The sequence below is a fragment of the Serinus canaria genome, chromosome 1A (assembly GCF_022539315.1).
Source record: "Serinus canaria isolate serCan28SL12 chromosome 1A, serCan2020, whole genome shotgun sequence".
Classification (NCBI taxonomy): domain Eukaryota; kingdom Metazoa; phylum Chordata; class Aves; order Passeriformes; family Fringillidae; genus Serinus; species Serinus canaria.
The window spans coordinates 47488758-47513982 of NC_066314.1; the positions used below are offsets into that span (position 1 = coordinate 47488758).

Below are 25225 nucleotides of genomic sequence, written 5' to 3' on the forward strand. Positions count from 1 at the left end.
CAGAAAGATGTGAGCACCCTCATGCTTTCCCTCGTTCTGTGTCTGCTGGAAACATGCACTTCATCCCTTTGTTTAAAAGGTTCAGGTAGCAGCTATGCTGATCACAGAGCGTGAGGTGTTTGCCGGGTCCTTGCTGCCAGACTTTCAGTGCATCTTGAGTTGTTCTGGAATCCATGGAATCTCAAGCCTAGAATAATACAGGTGCAAATCCAGGAGTTCCTGGTAGTATCCAGCCTCCATGTTCTAAGTGCTTCAGTACTACAGTTGTACCTTCTGCAGTACTGAGTTGGGAAGGACCAATGGTTCCTTTCATTTTTGGTCTTCTGTAAGGAGCTCTCCTAGGCACTGGGATGGGAGATTGGGGTGGTGGAGAACATGAGCTGCAGATCTTTTCCTGCTCTTCCAGACTGTGCAGGGAATCAACCAGATATGAAGGCAAGTCTAATGTACGTGCTGAGATACCTAAAATAAGCCATGCAAACAAATCAGTCGAATGTTATCCAGATGGGACTGTTCAAATCCAATAATAGCAGTAAAGTGCTCCTGAACTCGGCAGAGAGAAAGATTATAGAAGGATCAGGTATAATTATAGTGCCTTATTATTACCGTTCTCATCATTCTTTCTAACAAAGCTTTTCAATAGGATGGAAAAACTTATTGCAGGAGATCCTAATGTGTTTGCTGGCACAAACACATTAGGAAGGATTTTTTCATTCTTCCTTCCAAGGCTGTTCAAGTCAGCCCCTGTAAGTGGAGTTACTAAATATCATAATGATCTATACTATCTTTCAGATGAAGCCTTCTTCAGCATCTCTTTATGGCCTTGTAGCAAACCCCTCTCCAGAAACACCTCACTGTTGCTACCTCTAATGAGAGCACCAGCAAAAATTCCCCTGTACTGCTCTGATCCTGGCCTTGATACAAGCCCTTTCAAGCAGGGTTAAGTAATACCCTTGAAATGAAATTTTAGTGTCTGCAAGTGGTTTGTCTATGTACTGCTCCATGTATTCCACCTGGAATATAGGTGGAATCATTCAGCAAAGATTGTCTACTTTGGAGAAAGTCATAGAGCTGGACGTACATATCTGCAAGGTGTTCTCCCTCCCCAAGCCCCCTCTCCTCTGAACACCAGCAGTGCTTGTTAGAAAAATCCAGGGTTATCAGAATCAGACCACAGGCAAAATGGGTGAGGGAAACACACACCCTTGCCTGCAGGTTGGCCCTGTAGGCTGGCACAGTCAAGAGAAGGAAAAAAACCCCTGGCATTTATTCAGCAGTATCCCTTCCCAGATCACTGCAGATCCCTGGAAATACTGCTGTAAGAGGAGCCTGACAGTGCAAGGGAGCCAGCTCACCTTGGAGGCACAGCCACACAGTAGCTCTGAAACCTAGTGCGGACTTCCCAGGGAGGGGATTTTTCACAGGAGGGAAGTCCCAGGCAGCACCTTCACTTCTGCTGCTCCCCCAGCCTAGGGAGCAACTTGCTATGGGGAAAAGTTGTTGGTGAGCATGTGGATGGTAAAAACTCTGCCAACACATCTCATTCTTAATCTGCAGCACACCCTCATGGCCCTGATTTAGTGAATCCCTTGCACCTCTCTCAGCTTGGGGACATGCCTGTACCTGTGCCTGTGTCAGGTCTTGCAGTGCAGGACAGCATCTCTCCCAGGCTCCATGGCTCCATGCCCTGCTCACCTGCAAGTCCCGGGCAAACCAGGAGGAGAGGTGCTGTGGTTTGAACAGATGCAGCAGGCTTGGAGGGGATGCATTAGGTTTATTTCTTGGGCTGGGGGGAAGGGGTGATTTGCTGAAATGGGTCTTTCTCTTCCCGTCTCCCCTGAGCACCTTGGCAGAGCCTTGCTCTCAACTCAATGAAAGTAGGGCAGAGTCTAACCACATTTCAAGCTGTCTGTGTTTTTGGATTCTGGGTAACTGTGATCTTTATCTGTTCCTAGAAGAGATTTAAACAACTTATAAACCACAACTGGGCAGCGATAATAAAGGAAGCAGTACTGGGGTGGGGAAGGATTTCCCCAGAGTGTACAGAGTGAGGAGAGAGTGGTCTGCAGGAGAAACCATGGGCCCAGCTGTGGCAGAGGGTCTCAGCATAGTGGGACACAGAGGGGGTGCTTTAGGGAAACCTCAGCAGTATTAGTAGGTAGGTAGGTATAAAATGTGGGTACATGTATATACATGCATATATATATATGTGTGTGTGTGTGTGTGTGTGTGTGTGTGTGTGTGTGTATAAAGAGCAAGTAGAGATACAATTAGTCACAGAAGATGTCTGAACCCTGCTATGGTATCTGTATAGTCTCAACTCCATGCACTTGCTCCTGTTGGGGTTTGTGTCTGCATGCAGGCAGGATATGCTTCCTCTTATGCTCCAGGGGTTTTTTGCATTTCTCATTCCTGTGGGACTCACATCTGTCATGCAGTTCTCCAGGGAAAGGAGACCTCCTTCCATTGGAGGGGTTGGAGTGGGATCAGGCTCAGTGCCTTACCTCCAGGACCACAGGGAGGTTCACAAAACCCCTGCCAGGTCTCCCAGTGGCCTGCAGCAGCCTTGGATGCTCCCAGTGCACTCAGCAGTGGTCAGTAAGGGTTTGAAAAACAAAATCCAAGGATGGTTCTCTTGCATTAGGTCAAAACTACAAATCCTTGTCCTTTAGTTCTGTCAGCCAGGAATGTAGACAGCAGGTGGGAAATTCAGGGGTAAGGAGGAAAACAGAATGAAACACATTTCTGTATTGGCAAAAATCCTAGCAGAGATGTGGTTCTTCCAGCACATGTTTTTGCCAGGATCCTTTATTTAGTTTTCATAGCCAGAATAGGGCCTGGTGGCAAAATTATGTTTTTCCACCCTAGGAGGGTGTGCTATTACAGCTGTATCAGCCTGCATATTCTCCACAGTCCACAATCAAAGCAAAGTTGAGGAATTAATAGAAAGAAAAAACAATATATTCACTTGCCAATGAGATACTTAGCTACTTAATCCTTTCCTAGCTTTCCTCCTGGGAGCTGGCAGAAGCCTGGAGTGCATGAGGAAAGCTGTGCCAATCTAAAGTGGGGTGTTGAGTGTACTCCAGTGTCTACTCTGGGGGTCCATGCTGGTTCCCAGGGTTACTGCAGCTGTGCTGCCTGTTCTACTTCCCAATGTCCCGAGCTGAAAAGCTCCTGCAGGCTGAAGAAAGGGTCCCAAAAAGAAACCAAAAAAGGGGAAGACATTAAAAGGAAAAAGAAAGAAAAAACAAAAGCCAGAAAAAAGGAGAGAAAGAGCAGGCAAGGGAATGAGGTGGTTTGGGTGAAAAGAAGTGCAGGGATTTCTTGAACAAGTTCAGGGGGAAGAAGCTTAGATTCTGAGTCAGCTGTGGGGCAGGCTTGGGTACCTGGGGGCAGTCAGAAACTGTTGCCAGGCTGCAGGGAGCTGGGGTTGGCACAGCTGGCTGGCTCAAAGCAGGGCTGAGGCCCAAGGAGTTTTCCTGCACAGACAAGACCAGAAGGGCCATCTGGTGAGGCCTTGCTGGCAGGAACCAGTCCTGCGGCTCCCTTGCAACTGCTGCCATCTTGTCCAACATGATCCTCCCTGTGTGTGCCTGCACAGCATCCAGCACCTGCCAAACTTGCCTGCCTGCCCCCAGCAGGGGGGATGCACAGCCCTTCACTCAGGACAGTTTCGGAGCCTGATGTACACACCTCAAGGCATGCAGCTGGTGAGCAGGGGCTCAGGGGCTCCTGTTTTAGGAGAGCACTGCTGGCAGCATGCCCTGCTCCTGCCCAGCATCCCACCCCCAGCATTTTTACTGCTAATATGCGAAAGTTTTGGCTGGCCTGGTCGTGGCACTGAGGGGCTGGTGACACATCCTGTGACTGTGGGGGGGCTGTGTGCCTGCTACTCCTGTACTCATGCTCCCATGGGGGCTGTGGAGGTGTGTGAGTCTGTGGCTGTTTGTGGGGACTCTCCTTTGAGCCTGCCCCTGCTGAGACAACCACAACAAGCTGAAAACCATTACCAACACCTTGGTGCAGCATCACTGGTCACTGGGATGAAATAGGTACTCGGCCTTTGCGTGGGGTGGGAAGCACCCACGTGTGGTGCCAAGAGGCCTCTGCAAGCTGAGAACTGTCATTCATAATAAAACTGTGCTCCGCACTAGCACTGGCAGGAGTTTCCAGAGCACCCTCGGCATAGAAGGGACGGCTTGTGAGTGCGGAGGCGGTGCCAGTGCTGGAGGCAGTGCTGCCGGCAGCCCCCTGCGCTTTGCCCCCCGGCTGGGGACTGCTGCCCCCCAAAAGGGCTCAGCAGAAGCGGCTCGGCTGCCGCTGCCAGAGGGGGCTGCGAGGGCAGTGTCCGGTGCTGGGACAGGAGGCGTGTGGGGGACGACTGGGCTGGGCTGCTGTGGGGACAGTGACTTCTGCCGCAGAGAACGGCGACGAGGGCAGGACACAGCGGGGTTGGGTTACACCCGCGGCACAGCGGTTCATTTTCCTTTCCCACACCCGTCTTCTGCTGCTCCTGCCTGAGGGGCGAACTGCGACTGCAGTATCTGCAGCTTGTCGAGTGAAAGTTGCTCCTCGAGCTGTTGATTACGGTTAATTAGCATTAATTTTGCCTTAAGTGGATCCTAGTTGTGCTCGTTTTCTCTAGGGTTACAACTCCTCCGGTCCCCCGGTGCCCTGGGCCCGTGCTGGGTGGGTGGGCGGGCGGGCGCGGGAAGGAGGGAGGGGGCGGCCGGGCCGGCGGCGCCATCTTGTGGGCGAGGGCACGGGTCGGCGGGAGCGGCCTCCACCCCCCCTGCCCGGCCCTGCCCGGCCCTGCCCGGCCCGCCACCGCGGCACGGCCGGTCCGGGCTTGGTGTGCGCGGCTCAGCCCCCCGCCGGACGCTGGGCGGCTGCCCGGGGCAACATTTAACCCCCTGGATCAGGCGGACCTGGCCTCGCCTCAACCCCAGGCCCGGCCAGGTAGATGTTCTTCTGGAAGTATCACCCTGAGTAGGCAAAGCTCTCCCACCAGGCGGATTCCCGCTGGCCAGAGCCTGCCACACAAGGAGCCAGGGACGGAGAACGGGTGGGATTCACGGCGAGGCTGAGGCACGGCCCCGGGAGTGGTAACTTAGTCAGGCCCGTGGTGGTAACTTAGTCCCTGGGAATCTTTCCAGCAGGTGAGCAGAGAAAAAGCAGGAGTAGGGGATTTCTAGGGCAGACTCGTTTTGCTGGTGAAAGGGAATTAGAGAACTGTCCCCTCCCTTCCCCATGGTGGTGTCAACACCTCTAATTTTCTGTTTTCCCATCAAGTCACTGATCATTCTCTTCCCTACAGCATTTCAGTGGGTAGAAACGTAGTGAGGGCATTGGCAGCTTTTACCTCAGCATCATCTGCCTTGCTGAGAGGCACTCGACACACAACAGTGGTAAAAAGGCTGGCAGGAGTATGGTCCTGCTCATGCTGGCTCTGCTAGCGCTCCTGCTGCCAGACACAGGGAAACTCTATGCCTTGGAGTCTGGGGTTAGATGAGTCAAAGAGATTGTGAATCCTCAGAGGTGCACATGTTGCCACTGGCTGGCTTTCCAGCGATGGGAGTTTGAGCTGGTCTCTGACAAGGCAGCAAACCCAGAGCTGCCATGCTGGGGAATGCTCTGAAGCGCTCTGTGCAATCAGGCTCACTGAGCTGCTGCAGCTTTTCTGTGTGCCAGGCGGTGTTTCTCTTTTGGATGGTTGTGGTGTTAAACGCTTCAGCAATAAAGAGGCTTTGTTGTGGTCTCTGCAGCATTGCTTTTGCCTTGGCTAGCCCCAGCCTTTTTGTTTGAATTAATGCTTTCCCTGGAGTTGGCTGTGGGGGCATGTGTGGGCTCGTGTGTGTGCCTTGACTTGTGGGTGTACATTGGACACAGCTGTGAACAGGCGCTTCTGGTAGGTGCAGCACTTGCCCAAACTTGTTGTTCATGCGTGCTGGAACAATGTGCTTTTCCTCACGATTGGGAATGCTGGCCACTATTGTGGGCTTTTTAAAGTGCTTCAGTGAAATTAATATCCACTTTTCAGCTACAGGCAGAAACTGGCTTGAATCTACCCCAATCCTGTATTTAATTTCAGGAAGTGTCAGCATTCGCTTCATCAAAGGAAGGACCAAGCTGTACAGGTCCTGGCCAGTCAGTGCTGTGGTGGGTTTTACAGCTGGCCAGGCTGTTCTCCTCATCATGCTGTAGAGACTGGCTCACATGCACCAATGTACTGTATAATGCATGAGTGAAGGTCATACAATGACCTGTTCCTTTGGAGCTTTTTAATTTATTTCCTTTGGCACAGGTATCCTGGTTAGTTCCACATAAGTTTTGGGACGATCAGTCCTGCTACTGGCTGGTAATAGCAACTCCCCAGCTTTTCCTCATCTTCCTCCCATTTATGTCTCCAGGGTTAAAACTCAGTTCAGAATCCCCAGACCAAATTGAATTAGAATTTAACATTCAAAGATTCAGGCTCCCTTTAGGCTCTAAGGAACAGAATGTCATCCTGTCTCTCAGTTAATAGCTGCTGGGTAGTCGTTTCAAAGCCATTTCTTTTCAGTGAGCTCTACCATAGCAAATCCCAGCAGTGAATGTATTTCTGGCCTGGCTGTGCCTTTAATCCCACAGCTGAGTCTTATGTGTGATCTCTTTTGAAATGCTAGATTTTTTTTTAATTTTTTTTTTTAAATTCCAGACAGGGATATTTCTAGGACTTGGCATTTCAAGTGGCAGCAGGATTGTTTATAGGAAGAGAACAGAAAGGACGGAAGGATGATGTTGACCTAACAGCCCTACAAACCTACCGCACTTAATCCACTTATCACCCTGAATTCCTGAAGCAGATAAATGCTGATAACAGTTAAAACACATCACTGGCAGGAGCAGCATGTTCTGTCCTCTAGAAATACATCAATACTGGAAATTACAAAGCTGTGTGCTACCATGGGGATGAGCATGATATAAGAGCTGAGGAAGCCCTCACTATTCAGTGGAGTTCTTCCACAGGAAGGTAGTGAGCTTCTGCTTCCTTCTGTCTCCTGCCCCAACTACTCTGAGATGCTGTTCAGACCTGAGAAAGGCTTCTAAATACTGTTGTGACCCCAGAGCCACAGCTGCCTGATCTGTGCCTCCATATCTGAAATACCAAGTGGGCCCCAAGTGTCTTGTTACTGCTTTTGATTGTCCTTGCTGCTCAGCATTAGGACCTGTGAGGAGTGATTTCCAGCTGAGACCAGCCCCGTGCAGCTCACATCAGCAATGTCTTGGGGAGAGGAGTTGGTTTTGGCTAATCTGAGCTAAACCTTCCCTGGAGGAGTGCAGCTGCTGCACCAGCCTTGCAGAGCGACACAAAACCACTTTCTCCTCTCCCCATCTGCCAGGGCTCTCAGAGAGGTGTTAGAGCCATCCCTGGGCATCATGCAGCTACATGCCTCCCACTGTGTCAAGACCCCTTCCTCCTGGGGACCTGTCCCAGGCTGAACAGGAGGAGTAATGCTGTAAACCAAAGGTTGTTTGGAGTAAACCTTGTTCCTACAAAGTCTGGAGGCATAGAACAACTGATGGTGCTTTTGAATACATGAAGCTTCAGGCTCATCTGCTGCCTAGGTCTTTCCCCACATGGCCATCCCCCACCAGTCTCTGCAGCACAGCACCCCATGTGAATGGGCACCCTTGAAGTTGCAGCAAAGGGCTTTCATGTGGACAGAGCAGTTGTCTCACAAGAAGTGTGAAAGGAGGAAGCTGCCTAAAGAGAAGTGAAGACCTCTCAGCCACAGGAGTTTTTATGAGTCAGATGCTGCTCAGCTGTTGCATTGCAGATGTCTTAGCTAAAAACAAGCGTTCATTGAAAATCAAAGACTCTTCGTGAGTATAGGCGGCAGGAGCCTCCCACAAAACATGGTTTTTCTTCTTCAAAGGGCTCTCCTTAGATTTGCCTACAATAGATTACTTAAAGCTTGCCTGCATTGCAAAGCTGATTCAGAGCCAGCACGGTACGGATCAGAAACAGTCCAGCTGTTCAGGACGAATTCGCTGTCCAGTTGTTCTCACTCTGTGAATATGAGTGCCTTCCTCTGAAGGGACCTAGTGGAGAAGTTGGCTGTGGAGGGCTATTTTATGGAGTCAGGGGTACAGTAGATCCTTTGCTCTGTAGTGACTGCTCCTGTGTACTGGTTTTCTGTGTTGAAGGCAAAACAGGTGATCCCACACTTTGTGGAAGGTGACAAAGTTTGTAGTAAATGCATGCGATATTTTACAGCCATCAGGAGGCAAAGCTCTGTGTGTTAAATTGCTTGTGGTCTAGTCTTTGGACACCCGCTGGTAGGTCTAACACCATCATTGTAGGACAGAGAAGTCAGCCCTGGTGTGGGGAGGAGTCTGACCAAAAAGCAGAAGAGCTTGCATCTGCCAGGAACTGCTTGCCAAATGCAGTGTGTGTACATCTCGCCTGTCCCTTCGCAAACAGGAGGGGATCAACCAGCTGCCCTGGCATGAAAATACCTGACAAACCCTCACCCCCTTTGCCTTTTGGATCTTTGTGTCCGGTTGCGTTCTTACAGCCTTTGACCTCCCCATCATGATCCCAAATCTAAAAGTCATCTTCCTGTTTCTTTGGTTGCTTCAGTGTGGAGGTAAACAAATATTTTCTTTTTAATTCCTATTGTTTACTCTCATGTTTTTCATATTAGAGCAGTTCCAGCTGTTATCTTTTGCTAATTTCCAGAGATCCCCTCTAGGAATTTGCGCGCTGCTGCTATTTCTGTCTTTTAAGCATTTCAAAGCTAAGAGAGTGAATCCTCAAGAAAGGGGGAACATGGGAGAAGGGTTAGATAACCTAAATAAAATGGTTTGGCTTTTTCCTTGGTATGGTCTTTTCAACCTAGTGGGATTATACAAGAAGATGGATCTCTCCTCTGTTTTGTTACAGTAGTGCTTAGCTGTGTCTTATATCGAAACTGTATTCATGTGTGTTCTGCTGTATAGAGATGAGGAGAAGGATGATGAATGATTTCGAAAAATATGGCCCAGAATAAGCCACTTGGGTTATCTCTCCCACAGTGTCTTTGGGATTTTGTTGCCACCTTTCTGTAATACTGTAACTAGTGTACACAGGACTGAGCATGTCCCTGAGGACTGTACTGTATCTCAGTTGCTTTTACAGCCAAGAACCTTTCTCTGGTGTTGTAACCTAAGTTCTTCCTTACTGTCAGGCTGTTGTCCCTGGCTGTGTGACGTGTAGAGAATTTTCCTTAACATATGGTACTTCCCAGCAGTCCTTTCGGGGCAGTAGCTGTGCCCTCTCTCCATTGTTGTCCCCCACCACAAAACCTCAGTTCTCAGCATTCTGCAGTGCTAAGTCTGAGTTGCCTTTTCCAATGCCAGCTCCTGCTGTGCTGAGGTGACACTGCTGTTGTGATGCAGCATTAGTCCATGGTGACAGAAAAGCAAGCCTGGCTGTGCTCTGGGACCACTTTAATACTTTGTTATGAGCCTGTTCATAGATGCAAAACTCCAGGGAATCCCATCAAAAGCATAAATGGAAAAGCCTGCCCATCCCCTACTTTCTCTCTCTACCCTTTTTTCCCTCTTTTCATGTCTCTGAAAGAATCCTTCATTTTGTGAGAAGACTTGTAAGAAAACTTTCTGGTTTTCTTTCTCAAAGAGCCTCCTCTTAAGTTGCTTTATATGTGGTGTTATATCAGTTGACAAATAAATAGATCCAGAGACTGCCTGATACTGAACCCAGATTTCCCTGTGAACCAAAGAAGTCCTGTACCCCAGTCTCCTTACTAGCCTGTGGCTCACTCTTAGGTTTTTTCCTTTTCATCAAACAAAGGAGGGAGTGAACTGTGGTGTGGTTCCCCATCTTATTCATCCTTTCTTTTAACTTCTGGCATCACTGTCTACTGAGTTACAGTGATAGATCACCTTAAACTGGCTTGTGTGTATTAGGAGGAAGCATGAGAAGGGCATGCTCTCATCTCTGCCTAAGATACTGTCATGTATAAATACTCAAGATCTGCAGTCATCTGCAGATAGTTCCTGTAGCTAACACTGAGGCTTGTGCTTTGCTCCTGTTTTAGAGCAGCAAAGGTTTGGAGTGATTAAGCTGTGGCTTATTTCTCATGGCTCTGGTGCTGGCCCCTATATAGAATATGCAATCTCCTTCCTCACTCTCTATTCAGAAATACACAGCCTCACTGATAACACCTGCTTGTGTACAACACCTTCTCTGCCACAGAGCCATCCCACGGCCACACATAGATTCCCAAGAGTGGTTTATACATCAGGAGATGTCCAGCTGGCATTTATCTTGGAAAATTGCTTTCTATTCACCTGCTGTAAATATGTTCAAACACCACTGCAAAATCAGTTAACTTCCTGCTTAATTTCCTGTCTTTCTGCGTGCTGCTGTTGTATGGAGGAGCTCACAAGAGAAAAGGGGAAGCCTGTGAATGTGGCAGGCTATCATGGATCAGACAGCAATTACCCAAGAGATGTGGCAGATCACACAGGGCACATGCTCTGAATCACCCAGCTCTGACAAGGACCAACACTGCGTGCTATGGGCGTACTTCCTGGTATATGGTTATTTTCAGAGTGATCCTGTCTTTAGGGATCATCCTCTCGTAACAAAAAGTGAGGTTAGGTGACTGCAAACAATTATTACCCTTACAGGGGGAAATGTTGATGTACAGCAGAAACCTCCAATCCAGGTTGCCTTGCTCAACGAAGAAATATCCATCCCCTGTAAAGTCATCTTCCCTTACATGCCAAAATACACCAAATTTTCAATCTCCTATTACTGGATTAATTCACTGGATCAGAAGACATCTATCTATACAAGGGTGGAAAATGTAGCCATTCCTTCTGGAGAAGAGAATAAGACTGCTGCCTTATCTTACGACCACAGAATCATGCCACTTCAAAACATCTCTTCTACTGGCACATACTACTGCAATGTGAAATGGAATGATATCCAAAAAACGGGAAAGGGAGTGTTTGTCCTTATTAGAGGTAAGTGAAAAACCAGAAAGTAAGGGCAGGAGGTTAAAAATCAGCTGTATATGGCTATGGAAACCTGCTCTTTGCTCTTTTTCTCTATCCACACATGCTATGAAGTCAGGTAGGAATAATGCTTTATGGCCCATACTAATTGCCATCAGAGTTGAAATGTACTTGGCACAGGTGTTCTGCTGTTCCCAGTGCATAGATTGGGATATGAAGAGGCAGTAATTTATATCTGCCCTGCCAGATGGGAATCAGGATCTATCTAGGGACCCTGAGCACTGGATCAGACAGTGCTTTCAGGTGTCAGTGTTCAGGAGACAGTGTGGTTTTCCTTCAGCAGTGTGACAGAGGCAGCTAAGGTCACTCATTAGGTCACTCATTGTTACCACACGTAGAGATTCAGTATGCAATGTTTTAGGGACTCATGAACAGATTATGGCCTCACCAACATGCCTCCCTCTTTTCCATTTGGTACAGGGAGTTGGTTGGTCAGTTTATGAGCACACTGGAAAGGAGTGGAAAGCTTGATGCAAAACAAGAGGAATGTTAAAGAAAAGTGATAAGGAAGTGCACGCTGCTGACTGGCTGGATGTGCATTAATGACTGTTGGATATGAAGAACTTGTTAATGCAAATGCAAAGAGTTAATAATTTTAATGTAAATGCTGTGATGAAGTAGCTTTGCTATACTGGTCAGAGGATACCTGCAGTACCCATCCTCCCGGTTTGTGTGGCTTCTGTGCATTCCACCACCTGTCTTTCTGCTCCTATCACAAAAAGACCTCTGCCAGCCTCTATCTGCCAAATTTTTTGTCTGATATCACCTGCCTTTGTGAAGTGGAACTGCTTATACCCTGCATCTTCTGTATGATTCTGTAGCTGCACTCTGCTCTCTGTTCAGTCAGAGTATGTTTTGAAGGGTATGTGCATTTCTGCCACTATATTCTGCACTCCTGTATTTTAGTTTTCTCAAGGCTCTTTCCAGGCTTAAAAATACAGCAGGGCTGTAGCTTCCGCTCACACTGTGAACCTTTTGCCTTCTTTCTCACAGATACAGGATACATAAATACCTCTTACAGCTGGGAAATCCTCATTACCCTTACTGTTCTTCTGGCTGTATTGAGCATCACTGCAACAGCTCTGCTTCTGTGGAAAAGAAAGGCAAGTAATAACCAAATAAAAAGCAATACCAGATGCACTCTAGGAATTAATTCCATTTTTTTCTAACTTGACTGAATTGGAAGTCCCCATGCTGAAATTTTCCATGCTGGGTGTCTGATCCAGTTTATTTTCTTAAGTTTTTCTGAGAAGAAAAGATTACAGAAAAGACAAAACAAGTAAGTGATTTGTCCATTAAAGAAATTCTGGCATTCATTTTGACTACAGCATGCTCTGCTTTAGAGCAAGGATTTGACACTGGGCAACAAGGCACACTAGCATTGTGCTGGCCATGAGAATATTCAAGGAGATGTAGCCTTGTGATGGGATTTTGGAAAATTGCAGTTTGTGCATACTCAGTCATGGCTTTTGTCAATTTACCAGTTCAGTTGCCTAAAACCCCTGTGAAGGGGCCAGTTAGAAAAGTAATGTCCTGTGCATCCGAGCAAATCTGTTACAGCCCTGATGGCAGGACTTTCCCTATGTCTAATCCTTTTTCAAGATGGAGGTTACTCTTTCAAGGAGACTGCAGCTGCCTTCCTGAGCTCAGGCACCACAGCAAAAAAACTCTGCAGTGTGATGGGGATGGGGACCAAAGCCTTGGGCATCTGTTTGGCAGAAAACATTAAGAGACAGAGTGAGAGGGGAAGGTCATTGCAAGGATCCCAAGGAAGGTTGTGTGAAAATTACAAAACTGGGAAAAACAACAAAAAGATACAGGGATGAGGATCAGACTATACAATCTCCAGGGATACCTTCCATTAGCAGTGGTTTTGTGAGGCTGGAAGAATGAGCCTCAGGGGGAAACTGGGACTGGAATCTAGAGTGAGGAAGCACTAGGAGGGTCTTAAGACTGGATTGACAGAGCCTCTTGGGTGAGCAGACTAGTGTCCCAGGTTGGGACCAGCTGGGTAAGGAAGTGGAATCTGGGAAGCTGAGAGCAAAGGGGATACCAGGAGTGGGGAAGAAAGGATTTGAAGAGTGGGAGAAGAAAAGCCAAAAGCAGAGTTAGAAGATCTGGATGAGATGGATCCTGTGGAAAAAACATCTGGAGTCATGATATTGGAATCCCTGTTGTTTGGGGAAAACCTACTGCTTCTAGTACTGCCACCCTCAGGTGTTCCAACAGCATCATCTGCATTCTTCCAGAGATCTCGAGGCTGGCCTAAAAATACCCTTACATCTTCTAGAATGGAATTTGGGATTGTTGGTTTCTAGGTTGAGTGTGCCCCATAACTCCTTGAAGATGCTCTCTGCCACAACAGCAGACTCTGTGCATGCTCTTTTATGTGGAGGCTGTGCTGTGTGTACAGTCCTTCGACTCCAAGGAGCATCAGGTTTCAGCACACATAGTCAGAGTTCATGAGGCTGGAAACAGAATGGCAGCAGCTGGCAGCCCAGCTAATCTCGTGAGACTTACCTTGCAGGCAGTCTGATGTGGGGGAGGAGTGTGAGAGGCAAAGGGAGTCGGCTGGAGACAGGCCCGTGTCTCTGTTTGCCTAGAGAGTGTCTCTGTGGGGATGAGGAGTGGAGGCACTGTCACGACTCACCAACTGGCATCTCTGGGTTTTGAGGTGGGCCAGTGAATCTCAGACTTATGGCCTCTCCTTGGGGTCTGAAGAGATTGTGCAATCATTACATTTGCCCTCCTGCAGAACGCAGCCCATATTTCTCACCACAGCTTGCTCAGACCTGCTGGTTTAAAAATGTTTATCTTTAAGAGAAGCTATTTAGCATCCTCCTTAGTTACTAATGGACTGGAAAGCAGTTTGTCGTTTTCATGTGATGTGAATATAATCATCCCACTTCTTTCTGAATTAGAACAGAGATACTTAGCAAAGCCTTCTGCCTTTTCTGCCTCTTCTCTTGCTTGCTGAGCAGGGCTAACCCTTCTCTGTGTGTGCATGGAATGTTTTCAAGGAGAGCTCATCTGATGCAAGAAACGTTCAGACAAAGGGACCTTCTTCCTTCAGCTCCATGCTGGACTTGTGCATCCATGTATCACTGACTAGGTGTCACCATTAATGATTGTCTGATGCTCTTCTGTAGACTCTTTGTATTAGGAAAAGCTTCCCTGCCAAATCCTGATAAAAGTAATTGCATTTTGCCTCTCTGAAATTCCTCTCTGCACTATGACCAGTGCCCCGCTTTACTCTCTCTCCTATAGCATTGGTTCATGCTGCTCAATACTTACACCCTTCAGCCAGTAAGGTTTTGGTGGTGAAAGTGTTTTATAGGTACACACAGAGCCCAGTTCTCTTTTCCACTGCTCCAGTGTAAGTCACTGGATTCTACACTTAACCATGCAGTGAAGAAAGTAACCAGCACATGTTGTATGGACACTGCCAACACTCTTTCTTGTGGAAGCATTCAGGAGGTGTGCAAACAGCTGGCTTTGATATGACACTGATATTCATTTTAGCTTTGGGGGCATGTGGTTTTCTCCAAATGTGTCATTTGGTGTCTTGTCCTGAGCAGGTTTTTTGCCCTAGAAGGAACCAGCCAAATATCCTGAGACAGAAGGTGGACACACAGCTCCCTTCAGCCAGCCCACCAACACTACCACCTCCTGTCTATGATGTGAGTACCAGAATCACCCTTCATCTCTTCTGTCCGCATCATGGTACAGCCCTTCCTTTCCCTGCCATGCTACAGACAATGCCAGTGTCATGATGTGAAGCAGTACCTTTGTACCAGCCTGCTCTTGGTGACCTTTCCCTGCTTAGCTTCTCTCAGAACTGGGTGTGTCTCCATCCTAGTTCCAGTCATGGCCTCCCCAGTGCCCCAGCCTGGCCCCATGCCCTGCTGAGCAGCACCTTTCCCTCAGCCAGCAGCACAGAGCAGCAAATGTGGGGCCACGGAGGTTTCCTGGAGGAAGAGGTACAGGGGTCTCCAAAAGTCAGGAAGGAAGAGGGACTCTCAGCCCCACTTTGTACTGCAGTGTCATGAGGGCATGGCCTTCCCAGCTGGAGAATGATGCCTCAGGAAAGGGGCAGAGACATGATACCCTGACCAACCCCCAGCTGTTTTGGGCCTCTGCTGTGACACCTTCTCTGGTGTCACAGACCACTGCAGTCCTGAGCAGAACACTAGCTAGCAAGGGGAAATGGGCAAGGAGAAAGTAAGGGGAGTTGGTTTGGTTTTTTTTTTAAGCATTTCCCTTTTCATTGTATAGCATCTCCTTTTCCATTTCCCAAACTGCTCCTACTCTTTGAGCCCAGCAGCTGCAGTGTCATAGGCAGTAGGATTGAAGTGTCTCACCTGAAATGTCAGGCTAGACCTCAGCTACCTCAAGTAACCATGACTCCTAATCCCTGTCAACCTGTCCAGCTCCATTTTATGTGGATTCCTTTTTCTCCCTTTACTCCCATGGGACTGTTGCTCCACTAAGGAAAGGGCTTGGGTTTATTTTTTCTTGCGATCTGTGGGACCAACGAGGAGGAATAAAATGAAAGTGAGTAGAGAAGGATGTTGCTTGAATATTAGGAAACCTTTCTGTCTGTGAGGTCTATAAGGGCTGGAAAAGTCTCTCCAAGGAAAACCTGTGAGCTCTGCTGCATTAATCATTTAAACTAAACAAAGCGAAGCTCTGGAGAATGTACTACAGAGAGGAGCAAAGATCTGCCAGGGAGGCAGGAGACCTGATCAGGAGCAGATACCTTCAAGAGGATGGGCCTGCCCCTTCTCATTCTCACTCTGTGGTGGTGGTGGGGGGGCACCATTTTGTGTCCCTTTAATTTTTGGAGTAGCAGTTTAAAAGAGAGCACTATGTATTGTATGTGATATGTTTATTCTGGGCAAAAGGCAATGCTTTGGGTAAAGAGGTTGCAGGGTATAAACCTTTTCATTTGTATCAAGTAATTTCTTTTTAATTCAGGCTTATAAAAATCCGAATGGGTAGTTTCCTGCTGAAGTGGATGATTTCTGCAAGGAGACAAAAAAAAAATCAAATCCATTTCTCGCTCAGTCGGTCTCGTCATGCATCCTTAGCTCCATCTTAATTACATGTTTCATCATGTTATTCTGTTCAGGCTCCACTAAGGCTAATATAGCAAGCCAGCAGAGCCAGCCTTAGGCACAGGCAATCCCAGGAGCTGGCTGAGCCCCTGTGCTTGCAGGAGCTCTATGGACCTGGTCCAAGCAGCCTTCCTGTGAAGCCTGTTAACCACCCACCAGCTGTTCAGGGCTCCTGGCCAGCCCGGTGCACAGGGCAGGTGGCTTGGCCCTCTTTGGCAGGGCTGCAAGCAGCCTGGGACCATCTCCTGCATGCTGGGGGTTACAAGTCTGCCCACGGGAGTTTCCTGCTGTGGAGCAACTCCTGCAGTGGGGGGGGCTCAAAGCAGCGACTCCTGCTCCAGACAAGGCACAGGCTGAGAGCAGGGCTGTGATGTGGAGAGCAGCAAGCACGGCCCTGCAAGGCATAATGGGCAGGGGGGGAGAGAGGGTGAGAGCCCCGGTATGGAAACCTGCATTGGATAGGCCCTCAGGACAGATGAAGGGAATAGAAAGCTGACAAACCTTACTCCCTTTGAATAACTCTGGTGCTCCACAGCTAAATTGTACTGGGGCTCTGCGTGGTGTAAACTCAGCCCTGCAAACTGTGTTTGGAACTAGGTGAGTTGTGAAAATCTCTTGGTGGGTGTTGAACTCAGTGCTTAATTCATGGGGAAGGGAAAAATCTGTGATCAGCATTGTGGTAATCTAAGGCAAGGAAAAAAAGGAAGGACAAGAGAGAAGTAGCTCCCAGTGATGAGATAAAGGAGGTCAGAGGTCAGGGGCTGGACAGGAGACCAGCACATGCTAGCTATGCTGTCTGTGTGGGAAAGCAAGAGCTTGGAGTTTGGAGGAAGGAGAGGCCAGGGAAGCACAATGTCCTCCCTCCCTGAAGCTGGCAGCAGAAGCAAGAGGAGGCAGCACTGGACATCAAAGTAACAGATGCTGTTGGAACTGTCTGGCACAGCTCATTAAATGCTTTCTGTTATCTTAGATGGTATCAAGGCTCATCCCTGGTGTGGGAAGGGTCCTAACACACCTTCTGCAAAGCTGTCCTGCTGAACGTTCCTGGGAGAAAATACCTTCCCCAGTGGCTCTTCTAGGTGCCACTATGTATTTTGTGGTCCCTGGGGGTGGCTGTATGCAGTGAAAAGCATACAAGGTAGAAGAATTCTGATAATGAGGGGGCAGCCGGGAACCCACTTTGTGCTCTCTATACTGCCTTCCTTGACCTCTCTGTCCTCCTGCAGCTGTAGAGTAGCTCTATCTCACTGCACTGCCCAGAACCAAACCTGTGTATCCTCTGTCTTCCAGTTTAGCTGCTCAGTTAACAAGCAGCTTGGAAATAACAATCTGAGGGACTTGATTCATCTGCTTTACACTACAAACAAGCTTTTTTGAGCAGCAAACAGAACTCCTGCAGTGCAGGTGCAGTCAGGTTCCAGAGCACAGGAGCTTTTCCAGGTGTGAGGGAGACAGGAGGCTGTTCAGGGATAGGAAGGAATCTGTCAGCAGGGAGGAGAGTGGCCTGTGTACCTTCACTGTGACGGTAGCAGGTGATCAGTGACCAAGCAAAAGTAATTAACTTGCAAATGGTGTTTGGAGACACCAGCTCTCCAACTGACCAAAAAGGACCAGCATTGCTAACAGCCTGCATGGAAAGAAGTCATGTGGAGGGAAGGGAATCTTTTCTGGCAGTTAAACACCTTGCTTGCAAATAGCTTCAGACTGGAGTAGAGAAAGAGGCTGCCTGTCCTGCCAAGGGGACATGGAGCCAGGCTTCTGGAAGCTCAGCACACAAGACTGGGTCCTCACTGTGAGCATCACAAAGAGAATTGAAAATGAGTGTGGGGAAATAGCATTTTCTGTGTGCAAATGTGCACATGCAAATGGTGGGGATGTCTGAGCAGGCAAAGCAGGTTTTTGGTAGCAGGAAGCAGACAGATGAAATAATTTGACTGTTTCCAGAGTAGCAGTGGGAATGCGAGAGCCGTGTGGTGCCCCATTCACTCTGGCCAACTCATGTCGAAGTGCCTGTTTATTCCAAGGCTCATTCCCCAGTGCTGCTTCTGTATCCTCTGGCCCTGTTCAAAGCACTGTCCTGCTGGCCATGATCCTTAAAGATGTTGAGTGTTTGCAAATCTGCATGAAATTATGAGGGTTCAAGTGACTGGCAGCCCCCAATGAAGCCTCCATGTTTTACTCATCCTTCTCACTGCATTACAGGGTGCCTCCCTCTCTCCATTAATACCATCTGCCCCTCTTGCAGCCAGAGCTCCTCCCATCTTCCTGTTGCCAGAGAAACAGCCACCTTGGCAACCTGCTGTCATCCTTGAAACACACATGGAAAAGTCCTCATGATTGTTATGTTTGATCCTTCAGGCAGATCTGGAATATCACTCAAACTGACATGCACCTCCTGTGACACGATTACCTGGGGGACAACGGGTGCATATGCATGCAGGGCGTGTGTGTGTGTTTCTCTGTGTAGCTGAGTGGGACCATGGTAATATTTGAGGGCCTGGGAGAAAATGGATGTTTTTTTATTATTCTTTGCTCACTCAAAGAAGAAAGGAGAGTTCTGGCTTGGGAAAAAAAAAAAAAAAAAAAAACAAAAAAAAACCAACAGACAATAAACAGAAATTGTATTCATTTTCTATAGCTTCTGTGCTTCAGGACCCCAGCCTCTCCCGTTTTTTCACCTTTGTGTCCCCAGAATAAACATGCACAAGAACTTGTGGTTGTCAGGCACCTACACAGTCTTGGGTTGTACAGAGCACTGCCTCTTACCTGTGGTTCCTCTGGTGCACAGTTTGCATTCTGGGACAATTTTGGAGCAGAGGGAGGCAGGGGCATTGGCATTCTTCTCCACTACATTATACAGGGTAGCCAACATCAAAGCCTGTCTCTGTAAGCCTGAAAAAAAGATGATGATGCAGCTGCACTGTAGGGATTTCAGAGGAAAAGGATTTTCTGTTTGCCCAAGGTCAGGAACTGCAAAATTTTGGAGATAGCAGGGGTCCCTAAATAATGTCAAGCATGATATGGGGAGCAACCCAGTGGGTAATTAGTTATCTTAAACCTAAGTATTTTATTTGACACATACTTTCTGTTCTCTTCTCTGTGCAGAGCCTGGATGTGCAGCAAGTTGATGTCTATTCTAGCCTTGAGAACAGCACAAGCAACCCATCACACAGAAAGAATCCTCCAGGGAAGGTAAGGGCCAGGGCCATGTTCTTGGAAAGTTCCCATATGCCCTGGGCACCCGGGGGAAGAAACCCCATAGAATCTCATGAGTAGGCAGTAAATGTGTCTGCAGTCCCACCAAAAGGGGAAAATGAGATGTGACATGCACTTACAGCTGGGCTGCACATGTAGCCTCTCTTCCCTCTTCCAGCAGAGCCCTGGCTCCTGCAGCTCGGCCAGTTCTGGCACTCACAGCTTTGTGCAGATGCTTTGCTGTGTGACGTATGCTGAAAGGCACCAAGGGGTTTGGCATCACTGCTCCCTCTGAACAAGACAGGCATTCATGAAAAGCTGGGCAGGTGCTGGTCCTGTTATTGCCCTTTCCAGATTATTTAGGCAGCTGAGACATCCTCTGGGCTGAAGGAATCTGTGCACCAGCAGCAGACCCTGAACACAACTTTCTTCTCACCAGCATTAAGCACCTGAGAGCCATTTCATGGTAGCAGAAGCTAAGATGGTGTGAGCAGAGGCTGGGCTTATACAGTCTCTGCTGGGAGCTCCAGTGCCCAGGAAAAGGAAGGGTGGGTATGTTTTGGACTTGGATCTTCTTGTTGGATTGAAAATTATGAGTGAGAGACAAGGAACTAAATTGATTCGCAGTGAAAATAGAGACAACTAGGGATATGCAGGTGTAAATCAGTTGTGGGGGCCACATGAAGCAGATCAGAGGCTCACACAGCCTTCTGCCCTGCCTCTGGCAGGCATCAGCTGTTTCATATGGACAAAACTTGCATCAGGCACCCCAGGGAGCATTTCCTTCCTGTCCTCAGAACCTAATTTTTCTTTTCTTCTCCAGACCTCTTATCTGCTTAAAAAAATATATCCTCTTCCAATGCTAGAAAATGTTCCTGGAAAACATCTGCTGCTCTCTCCCATTAATGTTCTTTTGGGGAGAGTTTCCTTGGTTGCACCAGCCCTCTCTTTCATGAAGGACACGTGTCCGAGACATTTTCACAACTCCCACCTTTTAGGAAAAGGTGGTCTAAAATCAAGCAGCCCCCTTTGTGTCAGAGCTACTTGCTGTGGTCTGGTCCCATGGCCACTGGCCTCCTGCAGTTACTGCTGTGACACCACTGTGGTGGTGGTAGCAAAAGCAGTGGCAGGCTCCTGGTTGTTGAGGGGATGGATGGTTTGTTCTCTATGGGCTTGTCTTATCTGATGCACTGGAAAAGACAGCATCCCTGCATTTGTGTTTTGTTGCATTTTGAATTATTTGGATAGGGGCCCTCTTTCTGATCCTGTTTATTCTTCTGTATACCTTTACCAGCTGCTCCCTCTGAAATGATTCAGTCTGGATGGTAAGATGAAGTATGTGTGGTGTTTTTCCCTACCAGGGAGCTGTCTAGGCTGTGCTGAGATGCTTGTGTGTGGCCCACACCATTCAGCTGTTGCTTGGAGGGACAGAGGGTCTGTAAAACAGAGCAGCAACAAAGCAACAGCAGAGGATCATTTGTGTGTGAGTGGGTCTGGCGCTGGCAGCCTCAGCCAGGGTGGGGTAGAGGTCAAAGCAGAGATGGGAGAAGGAGAGGAGAAGAAAGCAGAGAGGGGATGGGATGAACTCTCACACTGAGAGCAGACAACTCCAAGTGTACTCAGTTCTTGTTCTGGTCTGGAGGAAGAGAAGTGTGAGTGGCAGGATCCCATGAGCTCAGCACTGGAGAGTTTGCACTATTCACTATGGCTGCAAGCACTTTGCTCAGCTTCCCTCAGTCATCCTGGGCTGTGACCACTTGAGACACTTGTCCTCCAGCTGTCTTTGCCCGACTATAGGAGGGTGTTTTCCCTAAGAGTGAGACTTGTGGGTCAGTGGATTTGGTCTGTGAGTGGGAGCTGAGATTGCTGAACAGTGGCTCACTCTGCTTCAGAGGGTCCAGCCCAACCCTTGCTGTGGGAGGCTGCACAACTGAGGGGGAGCTGTAAAGGAAAGCAGGGCAGAAAGCCTCTGAAAAGAGCATTTGCATGCTGTCACTCTGGACTGGTGGCCAGTTTGGATAGCAAGGGGTTAATCCTGCATGCTTTGGAGGTGCCTCCACTCAGCACTTTTGTAGTGTTTCCCTTTGGTGGTGGCAACAGAGAAAATGCTAGTGTAGGTAGGGCTTAGTTCAGCCGGTGGCATTTTAGCTGCTTGCTGTGTAACCTTGCTTACAGCAGGCCTGTGCCACACAGCACTTAAAATATCAGTCTGTCAGCGCCTTGTCTACACAAGGAACGGTCGTGAGGAATAGACTCAACTGTTGAAGAAACAGGATTGAGGAGGTCAGGGAATTCCTCCTTCACAGAATCCAAAGTGATTTATTTTCTTACTGAGTCCAATTTTCCCTCCCCTCCGTGTCTGACAGTTTTTTTGGGGAAGAGTGACTAGTAAAGGAGGCATCTTTATCCCTTGGGCTGGATTAGTCACGTTTGTCTCTGGTGGAGCAGCATTTCTCACTGTAGTGGCTTCTGTTTCAGCAGATCACTTATAGCCATTTCTAACAGAACAAACGTCAGCATCTGCTTATTAAGAATTAATTCATCATCTTTTGAATAATTTTCTTCCATTTCTTTTTTCTCCTTTTCATCATTCTGCAGACACCTAAGAAGCAAGAAACTCTAGAAGAATCCTCTGATACATTGTATGAGAATATCTAGCAGGGAAGATACCTGACCCTACGTGGACCAGACATTTTTCTGTATGGCAGAGCTTCTCTCTCACATCCCTGATGAGATGCAGATACGTGGAGAGATCCACACTGACTTCAGAGCACAACCACATGGGAATTGTGAACCCCTTGCCCCTTCTAAACTGCCCTTCATTAACAACAGAATGTATCTGTTGAAATCCCTCGGGGCTCAGTCTGCATTGATGCAGCAAAGCTATTTTGCAGCAAAGCTGTTTGCTGCAAAAGAAAAGCTGCTTTTGTCAAGCACTTATCTTGGGAATGGGCAATCTGTGAAGGTTTCTCTCACCTGCCCCGGCTGAAATACTTAACTGTTGATCCTCTGCAAGTGGTAAAACAATCCGGAGACTTCCCTGCTTGCTGGCTTGATGTTCCAATCCTGACCTGCAGCCTCCCATCTGATCCTGTGCTTGCGGCTTTGCTGAAATGGCCATCAGGACTTCATGCATAGTTTAATCAGATCCAAGCATCCACCTGCCCATTTCCCTTTCTCCGGAACCCCACAGCAAACAGCTTTCTCATAATCTGCTAATCCCATCAAGTAGTCACAGATGCCTGCTGTGACCTTACTGGGGTGACTCAAATCAGTGCCTCTAAGAAAATGCTTCCCCTTCAGCAATATCAGCAGTACACGGTGAGGACTGGATGCACCGATGGAGATAAAGGTGAAGAAAAGGAACACAGAAAATATCCCTTCCTGACAACATGTCTCACTGACAGTGCCTATTCCAGAACAAAAAAGAGGAGCAAGGAGGTGGGAATGTGAGGAAACTCCCTTGCTGGGGCTGCTTAAGGCATGCGGGCCAAGTTCTTTCTCCCCTGTCAGCTGGAACTTGCCTACCATTTGTGTTGGTTCATACTCTGGTCCTGATAGGGAAGGAGTTACATTAAATAGCTGAATAACATGATCAAACCAGCAGATCAAAAAGCTGAGGCTGTTTTATCTCATATTAGAAAACAACAATGAAATAACAACCAAACAGAACCAACCCAAAATAAGAATATGCAGCATAACTTGAGAGGAATTGTAGAAACCTCTTTAAAGGAGAAGATCAAATTAAAATTGAGCTCCAGGGTCATAGGACCCTCTCTAGCTGAAGATAATGTTGCTATGTATCAGAGATAGAGGCTGTGGAAAATGTCTCCGGGCCCTCCAACCTTCCTATACCATGTTTAAAGAGATAATCCGCTTATTGCTTTGCTCTTTTTATTAGAAAAGGTTTCAAACATGCAATTTGGACTTTCTTTAACCATAGAAAAATGTTTTTTCTCTTCCCAGCGCTGAGGAATTCATTTCAGAAAAGGCAGTGAATGGGCAGCATGTCTTATTAGATCCATTTATAATTTGTTAAGTGATCACAGCAGTTATAAATATTTTTAAAGTAAAAAGTTTTACATTTTACTAATATGACCAGGAAATATTTGTGTTCACAGAAGAATTTACAGAGGACTGTACAGGTATAACAATTCCTTTCCTTAACAAATTTGAAGAAATTATAAGATGAATTATAAATATGTTGCAGTGTGGCAATAAAATATTCAGCAGATGCTGGTGGATTAGATGAAAAGTAAAAACTTTCAAAATAATGATGCTTAGGTTTTGTGTTTTGTTTTTTAAATTTTATAAATGTTAAAAATACTGGATGCTACTGGAAATTTCCTGGCAAGGATCTCTCTTTGCAGTGAGTTGATTTGTCTTGTGTTTCTGTTACCTTTTAAAGTAGTGTGTTTCTTACATTTATGCCTGAACAATTCTATATTAAAAAGCTGAAGCTGTTTAAAATAAAACATGAGAGAAAGAACAGTATTTGGAATGGAAAATGCTATTTTAGAACAGTCAGTGCTGCATTACTGGAAGAATCACACCAGGTTCTGATCAATTAAGTGAAAAATTAAAAATTTCTAAGAAACACTGGCAAATGTGAGGATTTGGGCTGTGTGCCAAACTTTGTCAAAATCAGAGTGGGGGTTGCTGTGTTGATTTCAATGGCTTTTGGGCTGGCCCTGTGAGGAAGGCTAAAAGGCTGCTGCATGATAAAAAGGAAGTTTAAAGCTATGAAGCCACAATCTAAAATCACTTCTTTAGTATTATGCACCATGGGCAGCCACAGCAGCAACAGCTTGTGTGAGAGAGAAAAGCATAAAGCAGAAGGCTGTGAGAGCAGAGACGTTTTTAAATGGTATGGAGTTTTCCAAGGTGGTATGAGGAAATGCCTGAAGGCACAGGTAGGAGAGACTATGAAATATAATTTATATAATATTGGTATAATACTTTGTAGCAGAGATTTGTTCAGGGAAAAGGCAGTCACTTGATCTCTTTGTTGTCATTTGGTCTTTTTGTCTTACCTGGCTCTGTGGCCCATGAGGATAGGTGCAAAAAATGAGTGCTACAAGCAAGAGAAAATGTGTTCATTTCTAAGTGTTAGGCAATTGGGGGAAAAAAAATAAAAGGAAATTATGGATCAGTTTCCCCAGCTCCACCAATGTGAGAAGCAGTGACCGGCTTGTTGTGTTCACCCTATACATGTTGCTTTAAACTGAATGCTGAGAATGGATTCCTGTTAAAAACTGTGTTTCTAAGGGCTTCAGCTTCACTTGCTTCCCCCAGCATGGTGCTGTTATGCACAGAGCAGGCTCCCTGGTAGTGGTATAACATTTGATTCCCAGGTATTGAATTATCCTTTTCTATTGACGGGATTTCAGGGTAGTGGAGGCCTGTTCTCAAAGTAAGCAGTGGTGTGAGGTGGAAATGCACTGCCTGCCTTCTTCTAAAGGAAGTGCTGTGTTAGGATGAGGGTCCTTTGCCCTCATCAACAGACATGAGCCTTTGGTCCTGAGACTGCATTGCTACAAAGGGTGTTGGTGACACTGTGGTCATCTATTCCCTTTAAATGGACTCCTTCATAATGCTTTACAGCAAATCCTTATTTGAGAAAGCAGAAGCCAGGGTGCACTTGAGAGGTTTGTTGATCTTTTTCTGCAGAGGACAAGTTCTTGCATGGGCACTGGTTTGTCACACGAAACAGTGCAAACTATATTTTGCTTTTATCTGCAGATAAGACCTTACTGTGGCAGATAACACCAGTGAAACGTGTCCAAAGTGTTCTCCTTCATCACTTCTGTCTTCTCTTCTTTAACCTTCTCGGGGGTGTC

At 47.2% G+C, this 25225-nt stretch overlaps 1 protein-coding gene across 2 annotated transcripts; it reads left to right on the plus strand.

Annotated features, from left to right (window-relative positions):
- The first annotated feature begins 8431 nt into the window (after window positions 1-8431).
- NFAM1 (NFAT activating protein with ITAM motif 1) lies at window positions 8432-23879 on the plus strand. 2 transcript variants are annotated; one of them, XM_009086564.4, is made up of 6 exons: window positions 8432-8636; window positions 10684-11022; window positions 12067-12176; window positions 14652-14753; window positions 19296-19382; window positions 21984-23879. In XM_009086564.4, exons 1-6 carry the CDS (start codon window positions 8582-8584, stop codon window positions 22041-22043), a joined length of 753 nt encoding a protein of 250 aa, XP_009084812.1. In that variant the 5' UTR covers window positions 8432-8581; the 3' UTR covers window positions 22044-23879. The 2 variants fall into 2 exon arrangements, with proteins under 2 accessions (XP_009084812.1, XP_050825905.1); XM_050969948.1 differs by lacking the exon at window positions 10684-11022.
- Window positions 23880-25225: the final 1346 nt, after the last annotated feature.

What these genes read in the sequence shown, in the direction of transcription:
- NFAM1 (XM_009086564.4), top strand. Translation starts at nt 8,582, where the DNA reads ATGATCCCAAATCTAAAAGTCATCTTCCTGTTTCTTTGGTTGCTTCAG. An exon ending in AGTGTTTGTCCTTATTAGAG is followed by an intron (nt 11,023 to 12,066) that starts GTAAGTGAAAAA and finishes TCTTTCTCACAG; the next exon opens with ATACAGGATACATAAATACC. An exon ending in TACCACCTCCTGTCTATGAT is followed by an intron (nt 14,754 to 19,295) that starts GTGAGTACCAGA and finishes TTCTCTGTGCAG; the next exon opens with AGCCTGGATGTGCAGCAAGT.